This window comes from Ictalurus punctatus, chromosome 29 (assembly GCF_001660625.3).
Source record: "Ictalurus punctatus breed USDA103 chromosome 29, Coco_2.0, whole genome shotgun sequence".
NCBI classification, from domain to species: Eukaryota; Metazoa; Chordata; class Actinopteri; order Siluriformes; family Ictaluridae; genus Ictalurus; species Ictalurus punctatus.
Genome location: NC_030444.2, coordinates 8,328,189 through 8,345,007, shown reverse-complemented (window position 1 = coordinate 8,345,007; position 16,819 = coordinate 8,328,189). Strand labels below are relative to the sequence as shown.

Here is a 16,819-nt window from a genome sequence, read left to right as displayed (position 1 = left end):
ATCAACACTGAAGAGAGTCGTGATTCAGTGCTTTCACAGATTGCTCGACATAAAACAAGTAATCTTTAAATACATGGGGGTGTCCTCAACTATTTATACATGACTTTATTTATTTGAAACCCAACACTTATATCAGGCACCAACTAAAACATGAGACCAATTGAGGAAAACTAGTGACGTTGCAGTGGGGGGGTCTAATTTGGAAAAAAAAAGAAAAGTAAAGAGGAGCAAGTAATAACATAGGAGGAAATGGGGGCTGTTAGAAACACAAATTATTTATTATGGCCTACAATGCTTGCTTGTCCACCACCACTGCTATTCATTCATATACTGTATTTCATTTTACATTGCAAATCTTTTCACCTTCACATACTATTTCATCCAAATGAAGTGCAACAAAAACATTTCACTAATTCCTCCTTTAAAGACATTCGTGTATTAGAGTAGTTTGTGTGACGCAGGAGTATTTCATGGAGGCACTGTGTAATCAGTTAACTGGGTCTAATAGGCTTACAATCTGCAAATCTCACTCAGTTGGAAAATACATTTGAAACCAGAATGTAAATGCAATTCATTCAGCTAGATGCTGCTCATTCAAGCCATACATATTAGAAAAGTTTAACACATAGCCACATCCAAGTGACTGACTTGTGTAGTTTTAGCCAGTGGTTGGCTTATAATATTTTCACCTTGGCTTATGGGTTTTATATGTTTATTGTTTCATAGTTGTTGTTGTTGTTGTTGTTGTTGTTGTTTTTACATTTATCAGTTTTGTCATTTTGTTCATATAGAATGAATTCTAAGCACTTTATATTTTCTGTACTTTTTCATTTTTGTAATTTATTTATTTTTAAATTTATTTCATTACAGTAGTCTACCTTCCACTAAACAATTCAGAAAATGCAGTGTTCATTTTTACATTAACTTGTGTTTTTTTAAAAAATAAAATATAAATATAAACCAATTTCTCAACAATTATATGCAGCAAAATCCACATAAAAGAGTTAGATATCTAGTTGGTCAGTTAGCCAGCATAACAATGTAATAACATAACAAATGCAACATAGTACAGTCAGACATTAAGGCAACCTTCCAGTATTACAAACAAAAATTTAGTGTTCACAAATTTATCAAGTTAATCTCAAATGTGGATGGAATTAATATATTGAGATGGATATAGTGATATATCATTGATACACAGAAGTACATTTTTGTCCTTTATTATATACAAATGTTGTTATGCCCACTCAAATCCAGCCATGGTATACCATGTGATATAATCTTTAGTGCTACTGTTAGATTGCACTCTTCGTTCAGCATAAATGTAAGCATATGATACAGTATATAAGTGTGTAGGTCATATGTTGGATGTGCTGGTATAGATATTGAAAGTTATTCTGTTGAATTTGCTAAATTTCTAGTTGTCCCGTGATTAATTAATGTATTTACGATTCTGATCTATTTTTTTATACATATTTTACACACACACACACACACACACACACACACACACAGATATATATATATATATATATATATATATATATATATATATATATATATATATATATATATATATATATATACACATATATTCTATTTTAGCCACTTAGTCACTGCAACTCCTTTTTCATGTAGCTGTCAAAGACATTCAAATTTGCTTGAAAACCCATGGGAGGTGATAGAAATCGCTCATACAGCTCTGCCCCATAATTGCACATAATGATGCATAATTATCCAGTGGCACCAACGTCAGCGTCTAGAGCAGGAGGTCAAATGGAAACAAGATCTCTGATCAGGTCTCTAAACCATGCCCCTTCCTCTGATAGACAGGACAAGAAATGTCCCCCAACTCCCTGAAATAACCACTTTTTACAACTGTGGTGAGTGGAAAAACATATCAGAATGCACAATCTTGGGTTACGACAGCAGAAGGTCAACTCAGGTTCCAATCCTGTCAACCAAGAACAGGAATCTGAGGCTACAGTAGGCACAGGTTCACCAAAACTGGACAGTTGAAGACTGGACAAAGATCTAGTGACATTTTTCCAATCTTCAGGTTTCTATAAGATGACCAAATTAGATGGTTTAGACCGGTGTTTAGACAGGCTTCGTATCAACAGGCTCACAACAGTGACTAAAGGCAGGTCATATGGGCTGTTAATGTTATTTTATGGCAGTTTTACCAGTCTGTGGTGGCCAGTGTTATCTTCTTTACTGTGGTGTGCTGGGGAGGTGGCATGTGCCAACAAACTGAGCAAGCTGGTGAGGAAGGCCAGCTCTGTGGTGGGGATGGACAGTGACAGAGAAGAGGATGAGAGGAAGGCTGAAAGTGATCATGGACAATCCTTCTCATCCTCTCTATGCTAAGCTGAGGATGCTCAGGAGCATGTTCAGCCACAGACTCATCCAGCCACATGCCTCAAAACTGAAAAAAACTGTGGGGGCTCTTTCATGCCATCAGCCATCAAACTCTACAATGCCACAACACCCAATACCTCCAACTCCACTGACTGAAGGTCAGGAATTTTCCTGGTGAGTCGATCCATTTTCCTCTGTGTGGATGCTAGCTACCACTCAAAAACCCTATTTGTTATCGGTTCAGTCCTTTACATTTTGATTATTAATTTCCTGTATTTGTGGATGGATATACACTACACAACAGTGGAGAGAAAGCATGAGAAAATAGAAGCTGTACTGTCAAAAGTAGCAAACTGTTCAAAAATAAACATTGGCTGCTAGTGACTGAAATGATGAGAGTGTCTCTGAGAAAGCAGGTACTACAGAGGCATAGTCTAGCAAGTTAAATAAAGCTAAGCAATGATAAGCAGCCTTCATTTATAACTACTTTGTATTGTGCTAGAATCCTGCAGTCTCTCAGAAAATGTACTTAACAACTTAAAGTGTAATGTTGGCTGGTGAGAGATGACTTGCTAGTGAAATTAGTCTCTGTGTGATTGTCCTTTGATACTACAGTGAACAACCAAGCTTAATATTAGCGAGCTAGGTAACATTTCACCCCCATGGTTTCATTCTGTTACGTGTGGCCGACAACACTAATTTACTGTATATTGGTGCTCCAAACAATTTGATGGGTGCTGAATTTATGTTAGTGCTACTGCTTCTAGCTTAAAAAATGGGAGCACCAGTGCTACGTCCCAGAATCCAAATTTTGCATTAAAATAATTTAGCAGCAAAAATGTTTTACCAAGCAAGATCAATGCTTTAGTAAAGAAATGACAGAAATATACTAAAATCAGCTGAATAGATTTAAAAAAAAATAAATATATATATATATATATATATATATATATATATATATATATATATATATATATATATATTAGCATTGCTTTAGTTTCTTAGTAAACGAGTAAGCTTTTCAAACAACACTATGCACTTTCATTTATGTCATTTTGTTCAAATGTAGAGGTCCAATTTAAAGGGTCATGAAACCTCCCTCTTTCAGCTCAAGTCTACCTCTCAATGTTTTTGAAAAATGCAGCTTGAATGGGCGTGAATGGCTGATTGAAGAAGGGAGTGGGAGTGGGTGTGGCAGGGAAGGGGGGGGGGCTTCAGAACACTAAAAAAAAAGATGGATAGTGAGAAAAAGTTTGCTGATGAGTCAGAGGACTCTCCTCTTGAATCCCCAGGGCTACATGGAGACAGAATAGATAGCAGTGCAGGTCCTCTGCCCTGTCTATTTGAACCATTAGCCCCTGGCATGACTATGGAGGAAAACATCAAATAAAACCGGAGGCAGTGCCTGCTTGGAGGGAGTGTTGGAATGCTAGTTAGCTAATAGGCTTGAGCTTTTCACGAATAAAAGGCGAAGGTTATTCCCTTCAACACAGACCCTCGTTGTATACTTTTGCATGCGATGGCCCGTGGAGCTTTAATATTATATATGATATTATATTATATATTGTATGTACAATTTTTATAATATATTTTATTATATTGTTTTCCTCGAGCCAGAGGCAGTATCTGAATGGTAGTTAGCTAATAGGCTAGAGCTTTTCATGAATAAATATGCAAAAGATCTTCCCTTCAACACAGTCTCTCGTTGTATAGTTTGGCATGCGACGGCCTGCAGAGTTTACTTAGCTCAAAAAGCAAGTAAAATGGTCATGGTTAAAATTAGACACATACCTCATTTGAAGGGATAGAAAAGTCCTCAGGACTGAGTACCACATCATTGTGTAGACGCAAACTGTTTTCATGAGCAAGTCTGAAGTCCACCTTTCTCCAATTCTCATAGCTCTCCCAAATAAACACACTCGAACTCTTACACCACTGGAACAAACACTTGCGACCCATTTGAATGCCTCTCTCATCTACTACATCTGTAGGAAAGCACCACGTGCTGTCATGAATAATTAAGAGACAGCATCTTCTCATAGGATAAGAACACGCAGGCTCATGAATAATTATGAGACCCTGACAAGTCATCGAAGTACTATAGTACATTGCCTGTGACCGAGATTTTAAACCAGGAAGACAAAAATGGCGGAAAAAAGCTAAAAATTAACCAGTTTTCTCCTACAATTAAAATGAACAGATGCTAAAATTGTTTTTTTTTATGATGAGCGATAAGAACACCTCTGTTAAAATCTCAGAAAATGTAGTTTAGTGTTTTATGATGAGTTAAAGCAATTTCCCAAGCTGATTTTCCTTCCTTGCACCTGCCTAGAACATGCACCATCACGCTCTTAAGAGGTTTAGGTGCTTTTCCAAACTGAAGTACATATCATGGTGGTTTAGTGGTTAACACGTTTACCTTGCCTTGGAGGTTCGAATCCTGACTCCGCCCTGTGTGTGAAAAATTTGCATGTTCTCCCTGTATTTCGGGGGTTTCCTCCAGTACTCCTATTTCCTCCCCAGTCCAAAGACATACACTGTAGGCTGTATTTGTATTTCCAAACTGTCAGTATTGTGTGAATGTGTGTGCAATTGTGCCCTGCAATGGGTTGTCTCCCACTTTGTGCCCTGAGTTCCCTGAGATAGGCTCCAGGATCCCTGTGTAGGATGTGAGGTATGGAAAATAGATGGATGGAAACTTTGGTCAGACCCTATAGGTTCCACAGGCTCAAGAACCACTAGTTTAGATTTGGTGAGATTTCACTTGTGGAATTATTATTATTATTATTATTATTATTATTATTATTATTATTATGTTTTTCTTTGGACTGGTCGTCGTCGAAAAACAAAAAACAAAAAGTACATCCTTTCACAAGAAAGAAACCCATCAACAACCCCTTCTTAGAAACTGATTTCCTGTCGTACCTCATACTACTCTACTAAATACCAGGTACACAATAGTACACATACTATTTTGTGACATACTATTTAGCACACTAGTAGGCTTTAACTGCGCATGCGCATTGCGTGTCCCCGCGCTAAATCGATGCTGATTGGCGGCTCAGCGTGTCCGCAGTCTGTCTCCGCCCACACAGCCTTGCGCGATTATGTACCCTGTTTTGGGAATTTTATTTATGGCACGCGCGCTCTCGACGTGCTCCCTGGCTCTATAACGCTGTCACCGACTACAATGTCAAACCTTTTAGGAGTCTCGCGAGCTTCCGTTTTCACCCCAAGGACAGAAGATCCGTCGTGATTTATTTGTTTATTTATTCGGTTTTTTTTTGGTTTTTTTTGGTTTTTACCCGAACTGACTCGACCTGAAGTGATATTTGTGCGTTAAAGTGATGATGACTTCACAATAAACCAAGCTAAGGTATGAGCAAACAACCTAACGTGAAGTTTACATAAACAGCGCACTGTGCGTTCAGCCGCTGCTGAGAGAGTAGCGTCGAGTTACGAGACATTTCTCGCTATATATTTCTCCTTTGTGTAAGTTTAGCTCGTTTTATTTATCTATAATTATTACACTGTTTAGTTTGAAGGCTGTATCTGCCGCTAGAAGGAATCTGTCTCGAAGCGGCTGGATTACGTAATGACCAGGGCTACGTATCAAACCGCATACTACCTTACTAACTTACTAACTAGTACAGAAGCCACTAGCTCTGGCGTATTATATATATATATATATATATATATATATATATATATATATATATATATATATATATACATACTACTTAGTACGGTAGTGTGCGGTTTGGAACGCAGCCCAGCTGCTGAATTCATCACTGAAGAAATAAACATGTAAACACATCTGGGTTTATTTACTGCTAAACAAAAAGTTGAGGTTCTCCACTAAGGGTTGGTGTTCATAGTTACTTTAGCCAGGTTGCCATGGCATGCTGAAACATGTTATAAGAATCTGTGTGGCTCTTTAAACAGTAATAACCCTATTATTAACAAATAATAATGACTCTTTTAATGTGGCTGCATCATATTTAGGTCTATGTTAGAGCGACGAAGACAGAAATGGAGGTGACAAGGCGAAGAGACTCCAGTGGCCAGTTCTCTGACAACTCGGACCATGACTGTGAGGTACAGAGGTGTGTGTTTGTGGCTGTGTGTCTGGGGTGGGGTGTGTGTGTGTGATTGACACATACTTTTTCCACCAGTGATGGCCACTTGATGAATACATACAAACTGCAGTCAGAAATTAGTCAGGGGTCAGGGTAGAATGCTGAGAAAGAGGGGTTTGTTGAATGATGCGGCTTCAATCGAGGGGTGGGATTAAGGGACATGGGATGAGCTGACGTGGGTTGAGGAGGCATGGAATAATAGGTCATAGAATGAGGCGACAAAAATGAGATGGTGTGGAACTGTGGTATGTGGTGTGGAAGGGATGCCAGGGCATGGGATGAAAAGGCGTGGAATGAGGGGGTGTGGGATGAGAGGATGTTGGTTGAATGGGTGGTATAAAATGATGTGGCATGGAATGTGGAATTAGCAGGAAAGGAATAATAGAACGTGGGGTGAGGGAACATAATATGAGGTGGCTTGGGATGATGTGGTGTGGAATGAGGATGAGGGGATGTTGGATGAGGTGACCTTGGATGAGGGGGTGTGTGATTAGGTGACGTTGGATGAGAGGGCGTGGGATTAGTGGTTGTTTCATGAGGGGTCGTGGGATAATGGTACATGGGATAAGGGGTTGTGGGATGAGGTCACATTGGATGGGGGGTGTGGGATGAGAGGACGTAGCCGTTGGTTGAAAGGCCATGGGTCATATAATGAGGCAACAAGATTGAGATGCTGTGCTATGGGGGATGTAGAATGATGTGGCATGGAATGATGGGACATGGGATTAGAAGGAGTGGAATAAAAGAATATGGGGTGAGGGGACATGGGATGAGGGAACATAATATGAGGTGGCATGGGATGATGTGGTGTGGAATGAGCATGAGGTGACCTTGGGTGAGGGGGCATGGAATGATGTGACGCTGGATGAGGAGGTCTGGGAATATGTGACGTTGGATGAGGGAGCATGGGATGAGTGGTTGCTGGATGAGGGGATGTGGGATGATGGTACATGGGATAAGCGGGTGTTGGATGAGGTGACGTTGAATGATGAGGTGTGGAATGAGGTGATGGGATGATGGCACATGGGATAAGGGGTTGTTGGATGAGGAGGTGTGGAATAAGGTAATGGAATGAGGGGGCATAGAATGATGTGACATGGGTATAGGGGGACTTGGAATGAAGTGATGTTGGATGAGGGGGATGAGGGTACATGGAATGAAGGCTCATGGGATGAAGGGACGACAGAAGAGGAACACAGAATGGGGAGGTTTCTGACAAGAGGTCATGGCTTGAAGAGCTGTGGAGTGAAAGGTGTGGGATAATGTGGCATGGGACAATGGGGTTTGAGATGAGGGAGGGCAGAGTATGTCAGTGGTACGTGAAACCTCTGATTGCATGTTGATAGCTGTGCAAAATGGCATCTCTGAAAGATGGTTCCCTAAGAACCATTTGGTGCTGTCTGAAAAATTTCAGTGTTCCCAAATTTCCCACTAGGAAACACCACTCTAAGTTTGGCATTGTAAACTGTGGTAATTCCCAACTGACCTGAATCCAGCATTACTAGAAGGGTTTACTGAGTCAATATTAAATTTATTTGGGTCAATTTTGGTATGGGTTATAACCGTTACCCTGACTCATTGATATTTATAATTAATAATGTTTTATAATTAATTATATTTATTACGTGGGTCTATTTTCACTTTGTTTAATGGTCCTACGTTACCCACCATGCCACATTTGACTACCTGCAGGTGGCTCCAGTCGGATTTAGTCCTTGCTTCATCTCTACCTCAAGAGATTGATCCAGCAGGGCTTTAGTTCTTTAGTCTGTCCAACTCTCTCATCTCCTCATCTGTATACTCTGCTCAACAGTTCGGGGTCTAAATATTCTCTTTTGATGTTAATACCTCCATCAATGCCATGCCATAGATTGCTATCAAGCTGAGGCGAGATGGTTGCTGGTCTTATGAAATGCCATTGTAACTGAGCTAGAAATGTCCCCCTGTGATGTCATAGTGTCACACAACCACTAACTTCTCCCAGGAATAATGAAAATACAGCATTGACCAACAAATTTGCATACACCAATATATGAACCTATTTAATTCGTTTCAGGGTGGACATTTTCTTAAAGTGGCCATAATTAACACTGTGTTTAAGGAGCATGCAGTAAATGGCGTCACAACAATGTTCTCTCATTGTTCTAGGAAAGCAGCACGAAGTGTAACGAATGTGGAAAAAACAGGGCAATAATGGCCAGATACTCAGAGGGCTATGGCACTGAGGTAGGTAGGTGTGTGTTTGTGAAAAAGAGTGATATTTTGAGTGGAGTTGTAGAAGTGATGTGTTTGCTCATGCCTATGACTCATGTTGCAGGAGGAGTGCGTCCAGTCCGATCCTCAGCGAGAGAGCGATGCAGATGCAGACATAGAGGATGCAGACACTAGGTAAATGACTCACACTCTAGTCATTAAATATGCTCTCCATGGACTCAGAATACCAAAGTTATTAAAAAGTCTCTTCTGCAGGTAGTTATTTTCTCCCACACTAACCATAAATGATATCAGACTTTAAAGCTTTTATAGCTTGAATAGGTATCTGTTGGCAATTTTGTTATAACCAGCTGATTATTAAAGAAAAGATCAATAAAATCTTGTTGTTCACGCTATAGTCCTGATCATGTTGGACTATACAGTCCCCTCCGAAACTATTGGAAAGACAAGGCCAGTACAATTATTTGTGCTACACAGCAAAGATATTTGTATTTGAGATCAAAAGATGAATATGAAACAAGAGTTTAGGATTTCAGCTTTTATTTCCTGGTATTTACATCTAGATGGGTTAAACAACATCAAACACAGAAACGTTTGTATCAGACCACCCAATTTTTAGGTTAGCAAAAGTATAGGAACAGTTAAGTTTTGATGTAAATTAAAGTTAATAACACTTAATATTTTTGGTTCCATATTCCTTGCTTGCAATAACTTCATCAAGCCTGTGGCTCACTGACACTCACTTAATCTCCTCTTCAGGAGATGAAATACTGCTCAATTGAGTTAAGGTCTGGTGATTTCCCCCTGAGCAAGTCCTTTGTTGAGTTGGCTGTGTGTTTTGGATCATTGTCTTGCTGCATGATGAAGTTCCTGTTGATTTATTTGGATGCATTTCTCTGTAAACTGGCAGACAAAATGTTCCTGTAATCTCTGAATTCATTCTGCTGCTGCATCATGAGTTATATCATCAATAAAGATTAGTGAGCATGCCAACCCAAGCCGTGACACTACCACCACCATGATTCACAGATGAGCATGTTTTGGCTCATGAGCAGATCCTTTCTTTCCCCACACTTTGGCCTTTCCATGACTTTGGTAGAGGTTAATCTTGGTTCCAGAACTTTTGTGGCAAATTTCTTTGCTGGTTCTAATTCCAATCTGGCCTTCCAGTTCTTACTGCTGATGAGTGGTTTGCACCAAGCAAACAAAATTGTCCTTGTTAGATGTACATGCTTTTAAAGGTGCACTAGGTAAGATTTGTCTTTTTTTTCTCTCCGAAATTAAGTCTCTGATAGTTAAGTGGGTGGGTTCAACATTTGAATTATTATTATGTTTTTACTCATTGAGTCCGCCCAAATTCCTGCCCATGTTTACAAAGCTCCACCCCCAGGACCTATGGTAGCTGGTAGAGTGTAGTTCAGCTAGAGTAACCAATTACCAATCATAAGGATTAGTATTATAATCATTAGACACTGTAGAGTAATAAGGAGCTGTGGAGCTCTCTCTAAACAACAGAGAACTTTAACTAAATATTTATAATTAACATATACGTTTATATACACTGATCAGTCATAACATTAAAACCAAAGATATGTGAAATGAATAACATTGATTAACTCGTTACGATTATGCCTGTCAAGGAGTAGGATATATTAGCCAGCAAGTGAACAGTCAGTTCTCAAAGTTGAAGTGCTGGAAGTTGGAAAAATGGGCAAGCATAAGGAGTGACCCCTGAGTGGAGTGATTTTTCCTGAGTGACCTTATACTCTTATCTTGCTTCTACAGTTGCAACAACTAATCAATAAAATCGATAATAATTGATTATGAAAATCTTTGTCAATGAAACTCATTATCTATTAGTTGGTCTGCACACAACACAGGACACATTTACTCACTATGTTACTTCTGTTCTGAAAATACAGGTTATTATGATTAATGATAATTATATTTTTCTTATCCTGCGTGACAATATTATCCAGGTATTCTGCTTGTTATAATAGCTAGCTCTGTTCCTCTGTGGCTAACATTTTAGCATTTAGCTTTTGCCCATTCAGACATTCAAGTGATTGAAATCCAAGTCACAGCACTAAAACACACTAAATTCAGCTCGTCATAATTTATCACAGTTTTATTTTGCTCATTCATTATTGAAGTGCTGTGCTTGTTGCAGTGGAGCTCTGTTTAAAAGCTGTCTGATGTTAGCATTTGCCTACTCTGCCATTCAGCCAGACAAGTTATAACACTAGAAATAAGTGACATTTGACTCATACTGATTTATGAGGATGGTTTGCAGTGCCTCTGCTGCCATATCATTAATTTATAACAAGTTCTCAGCAATTTTCAGCTAAAACTATCAGTAGGAGCTTACAGGCTTCAGCCATATTTTTTTCTCCCAGCAAGTTGTGGTGGGGGGCGGAGTGAAGGGCCCATAGGGAGTGTCTACAAAATGACTGACATGTCATGTGACGTGAATTTGCAGTTTTGCAAATGTTTTTTTTCAGCCACATAATACACTCGTCCATGGCTTAAACTGTTATTTTTAAAAATTACTCACATTTTCCAGGAAAACTCACATTTTCGCATGTTCTTTTCATTTCGAAAAAAATATCGATTATTGCCCCTTTAATCCAAGTTTGGAAAAATAGCAAGGAGTGAAAATGTGCATGAGGAAGAACTGGTACTGAAAGCAGAGGCAGGTATTTATCAGCAAATCAAATTTAAACATTATCAATTTCAGTGCCAAGGTGTCAGCAGTTGTTAACAGTAAGTTTTCTATGGGAAAGTCTTCAGGTTAGAGAACTTTCTGAGTTTTGTAACATGAAAAGCTGTGATTTCAGTTTTATTAAATTCACTTATTAAGTGAGACAAAATAACCCTGCTAAACATAAGTGATAACAAGAACTCAGTTGTCTTACAGACATTAAATGTAAATGTAATAAATCGCTAAAATGTACAGTGTTTAAAAAATATATATATAAAATACATATAATTTCACTGGCAAATTGCTCTGCTATAAGAATAGAACAGTTCAGGATGTGCTGTTATTGAAAAATAATCAGCTTAACTTTGCTTAATGTCATGGCTGGGTCATTGATTATTTTAATATAACAGCATGTACCTTTGTGTTTTATTCATATATTATGTCATTTATGATTTCCATTTCACAAAGTTAGCTGTTAAAACAGTACTCAAGAGTTTGCAGAACCAGTATTTAATATCAACACGACTGAATGCACCATTGATGTTGAGCATACATAACCATGTACTATTAATTTATTATATTCCTATTGGGCCAGACTACAGGTCGTGGGCTCTCTCCAGCGAATCAGCTCTCGGAAGCGAAGGCGTCAGCGAGTAACCCGGCAAGACACCACGGAGAGCGAGGATGATGGGGGGCAAAGCCACAGGAACCACCGCTGGAGTCTGAGATTGAGTCCCCATCGCTCACCTAATAGAACCATACTAGAGGTTTATTATTATTATTATTGTTATTATTATTATTACTGTTATTATTATTATTGTTATTATAAAACTCTATCATCACAACTCTATAATCATATATTACTGTAATTAGGGCAGCACTAATGATTATTTTGGGTATAATAATCATCACCTACCTTGTCAGTAGGATTAATTAAATACCAGGTAACTGACTACAATACAATATTACTGACGTTTATCAGATAATCTGTAATGATAAAGAAATTATTTACAACTGATGAGAATATTATGAAGTGCTTTATGTTGACCACTTTTTTCAAATCAGACCCCTTCCCATTCCTTACATTTTCTTTATTGATTCTGTACACATTTTGCAACTATAATTTCATCTGGAATACAATGAATATAAAAAGTTTACACAACCCTGTTAAAATGGCAGGTTTTTATGATGTAAAAAATGTAATTAAGATAAATCTTCAGAACGAAGAAACATCTACATATAAATATTAAGTGAAAAACAATCAGAAACATTTTAATAGAAAAAATAAAAAAAGTTACAATAACCTGGTTGCATAAGTTACACACCCTTTTATAATTTGGGATGTAGCTATGTTCAGAATGAACCAATCACAATCAATCTCATGTTCAAACGTAATTAATATACAGTTGTCATCAATTAAATTATTCGGATAATATAAATATTATCTGATAATATCCCCAAATAAAGACCAGCTGTTTCTGTATGATTTTCTTAAAATCTTCCTGGTTTCATCCGACTGCTGAAGCCATGGTTTTCAAATAGCTTAGAAAGCATGTACAGTATCTCACTTATCGATAAGTTCTGTATCTATCAGGAGAGGCATATAAAAATTTCCAAAACATTTGATGTACCATGGAACACCATCATCAACAAAATGGTGCACCACAGTGACATCACCAAGAACAGGACGTCCCTCCAAAATTACAAATACTTATCAGGGAGGCTGCCAAGAAATTTACTGCAAGATTAAAGGAGCTGCAGGAATATCTGACTAAGTACTGATTACTCTCTGCATGTGACAACAATCTCTGATATGCTTCACATATCTGGGCTGTGATGTAGGGTGGCTAGACAGAAGCATTTTCTCACAAAAAACATCCAAGCTCAATTAAATCACCCACAAACCATGTGTTAAATGTGTTATGGGCTGATGAGACCAATTCCAAAACATATAATAATTCCATAATTCCAAAAGGTATGTTTGGTGCAAAAAAATCACATCACCAAAAGAACACCATGCCCACTGTGAAGCATGGTGGTGGCAGCATCATGCTTTAGGGCTGCCTTTTTTCAGCCAGCACTGGGGGCTTTTGTCAAGATGGAAGGAATCATGAATAGCTATAAATACCAGTCAATTTCAGTACAAACCCTTTAAATGTGTGCTAATGAACTGAAGATAAAAAGGAATTTCACCTTTCAGCATGACAATGACCCAAAGCATACATCCAAATCAACAACGGAACGGCAAAGGAACCAAAAGAAGATAAATGTTTTTGAATGACCTAGCCAGAGGCCAGACCTGAAGCCAACAAATAATCTGTGGGGTGACCTGATGCGGGCTGTGCACAGAGGATGCCCTCTAAAATCGATGGATCTAGAATATTTTTGCAAGGAAGAGTGAGAAAGTATTGCCAAGTCAAAATGTTCCCAGTTGATAGACTCTTACCCAAAAAGTATTAGTTTAGGGGTGTGCACACTTAAGGATAAAGGTTATTATCAGTTTTTTTTTTCTTTTTTTCCCCTACATTTTTTTTCAAAGATTGAAGATCTTTTGAAGATTGGTTTTCACTTGTATACTCTGCAATTTCACATTATAGGTGGGTAAAGTTCTGACATGATTTATCTTGGTGTCATTTTTTTTACTTCACAAAAGCCTGCGATTTTAACAGGGGTGTGTAGACTTTTTATATCCACTGTATATGTTAGCAATGGACCAGTGCATTCAATCTTTGCAATCCAAGTTCCTATTTGTTCAATTCTGACAAGTCAAATTCAAAATAAAGCCCAGTATCCACTGACTGTCTCACTAACTGAAACACTCAGAAGCTGAACTAATTTTGTTTGTGTGGGACGAATCCTTTTCTGTGTGCAATCGATCCCCAAGCTTTGGGGTTTATTCTCAGTTTTCAGTACCTGGAATCAGGGAATCAACTCGTTTTTGGGATTGACTCCCAGCAACTTTGATGCGACTTGATGATGACTTGACAAACATACTGTATATCTAAAATATACAGCCTATTAAGAAATGTTAAGAAACTAAATGATACAGTATTGATCAACATTACTTGGACAAAAACGTAGTTTAATATTTACAAATTGATTCAAATCATTGAAGTGAAATGACAGTGCATGCCACAGCATGCTTTATAACGTACTAGCCAATTCATAATGAAATTCTTTTCCAAGGATTTTTATTATAAAAAATGTGATTGATTTTGTTGATTGGTTGAGGCAGACCTACATGGCTTTTAATGGTTTACAACATACATAAGCTGTATATTTTTCCTCCTTCATGAACTTTCTCTCTTCCTCCCTTTCTCTGTTCTACTCTGTCCTACAGGAAAGTGTTTCTCAGGTCAGGCCACTGGTGATTTGTCACTGTAATCCAGCAGATACCCCGGCTGCTTCAGCCAACCAACCCGAAAAAGGAAAATGGTCGATGAACATATGGCCTTTCTCTCTCTCTTTACCTCTTTTCTTCTTCCTCTTTCTTCTCCCCCTCTTCATTTCCATCATAATTGTGTTCTTTTCATTCCTATACCCACTTACTAATACCTGACACCCCCTGCAACAGATACCTCAAGGAATCATGTTTTTGTTGATATGTGTACTATGAGAAGCACAAAATTGGCCTTGAAATGAAAGTGTAATGTCTGATACATGTTAGCTAGAGGATATTAGTCGCATTAATTATTTGAATCCTTATGGAAGAGTTTAAAATGTCTGCAATTTTAGTAAATCCTTGAAAATCACGAATAGGTTTCTTTGTCAGACAGAATGCTGTAATTCAATCCTTATTCCTTTCTGTTATCTTGACTTAATTGTCAGTGTTTAATCACCCACAATAATCCATCGTATTGCATTTATTAATAGTTTTTTTTTTTTTTTTAAAAGAAGCAAAAACCTTAATCAAATGATTAATTTGCTATTTATTACAACTTCTTCTTAAGTGTCACCATGATCGTTTTGAGCTCAGATGTTATTTCTTACTCCACCAGTGTGTGTCTGTGTATGTAACGATGCGTGCGTAGAAAGATTGAAAACGGAAACGAATTACTATGCAATGTACAGACAAGTCTTTTAGGATTTGTTTATGATAGAAAATACACTTTTTTTTTTATTTTGTGAATGCATGGCTGAAGTGATATTAAGCAAACCTCAACTGATGCATCAAATCTATGATAAGTGGCAGAGCTTATTACTTAGTTCGATTAAGTTTCACATCAGTGTTAGCATTAAAGATTTAAGTGCTAGTTATGTTTAAGTGAGAAGTATATTTAATGTCATTTTCTTTTCCTCTACACTGTTTTTTTTTTAAAAGTTACATCTTAATAACAGCCCTGATGCGATTGCTCTGGAATTCTTATTCAGTATTATGTTTAATGCTATTAATTTTGTGCTTTTATAGCTCCACCAGCTCCAGCACATTTCTGTCCTTGTCACAGTCTCATGCTTTTCCTCTTAAGCTTTAAAATGAAAATGAGGTGTATGTCTGTGAACATTTTGGGTCCATTTGAACATAAATAAAAAAAAAAAATGGTTTGAAAACAGATGGCTTATTGTGTTACATGAAAAGATCTCAGCACTCAAAGTATTTTCACTTTCATTTAAAAGTAGAAGAAAATATTCGTGTTACATATTTCCTTTTTAATTTTTACGAAGGTTTTTGTTGAACACAACATTTTAGCATGTGAAGAGATGCGTTTTCTAGCATAGCAAATGTCTAAGTGCCACTTACCTAACAATGCTGTGACATAGTCATCATGACCCTGGACAAATTCTGGATGAGGTGGAAACAATTTGACGCAGACACTCTGGGATTGAAGTAGAATGCCAGCCCTATCAGCTGATGAAAATGATTGTAAAAACAGCATTTAAGGGAAGAGGAGTTTGTGCTGCTCTATATGGAGTGCTATGTTCCCTTTCATGAAGCTAATTTCCATAATAACCATCTGCTGATAAAGGATTGCTCATCTTTTGAGATTTTCAGTATCATGTTACAAAGTATGACTAAAACATATCTACTTAAGTTGAGAGGTTTGTGAGAATAACTGCTATGAAATGTGACAATTCACATGAAAATTGGTATATGAATGCAATACAAATATGTGAAAATATTTCAGTAGTAGATTACCATCTACTATTAACCTATCTAAAGGTAGACTTCAATCTGCCTTTCTGTGTACCTTTCTATGTAGCTTTGTTTGGCTACCCTGTAAAACTACCTAACTACATTTTTTGTTGATAGCATTTAATAATAGTGATGGCATATTTGGGCATAATCTCTAATTTTGGCTAGTTCAATTCATAAACATCTGTAATGTTGGTGAAATACTGAATTAAGATAACAATTTGTATTGCAAAATAATTCAATTTAGATTTTTTCGGTCTGGGGGGATGGGAG

General features: G+C 37.6%; 1 protein-coding gene across 2 annotated transcripts; it reads left to right on the top strand.

Annotated features, from left to right (window-relative positions):
* Window positions 1–5,459: 5,459 nt before the first annotated feature.
* On the top strand, window positions 5,460–15,301 carry si:ch211-63p21.1 (uncharacterized). Of its 2 annotated transcripts, none has more exons than XM_017461735.3 (6): window positions 5,460–5,737; window positions 6,367–6,467; window positions 8,649–8,726; window positions 8,818–8,888; window positions 12,011–12,182; window positions 14,756–15,301. In XM_017461735.3, exons 3-6 carry the CDS (start codon window positions 8,694–8,696, stop codon window positions 14,972–14,974), a joined length of 495 nt encoding a protein of 164 aa, XP_017317224.1. In that variant the 5' UTR covers window positions 5,460–5,737; window positions 6,367–6,467; window positions 8,649–8,693; the 3' UTR covers window positions 14,975–15,301. The 2 variants fall into 2 exon arrangements, with proteins under 2 accessions (XP_017317224.1, XP_017317223.1); XM_017461734.3 differs by having other exon boundaries at window positions 5,461–5,737; window positions 6,367–6,459.
* Window positions 15,302–16,819: the final 1,518 nt, after the last annotated feature.

Coding starts and splice junctions, on each gene's coding strand:
- si:ch211-63p21.1 (XM_017461734.3), top strand. CDS start 6,394: ATGGAGGTGACAAGGCGAAGAGACTCCAGTGGCCAGTTCTCTGACAAC. Junction 6,460..8,648: donor ACTCGGACCATGACTGTGAG/GTACAGAGGTGT, acceptor TCATTGTTCTAG/GAAAGCAGCACGAAGTGTAA. Junction 12,183..14,755: donor CTAATAGAACCATACTAGAG/GTTTATTATTAT, acceptor TCTGTCCTACAG/GAAAGTGTTTCTCAGGTCAG.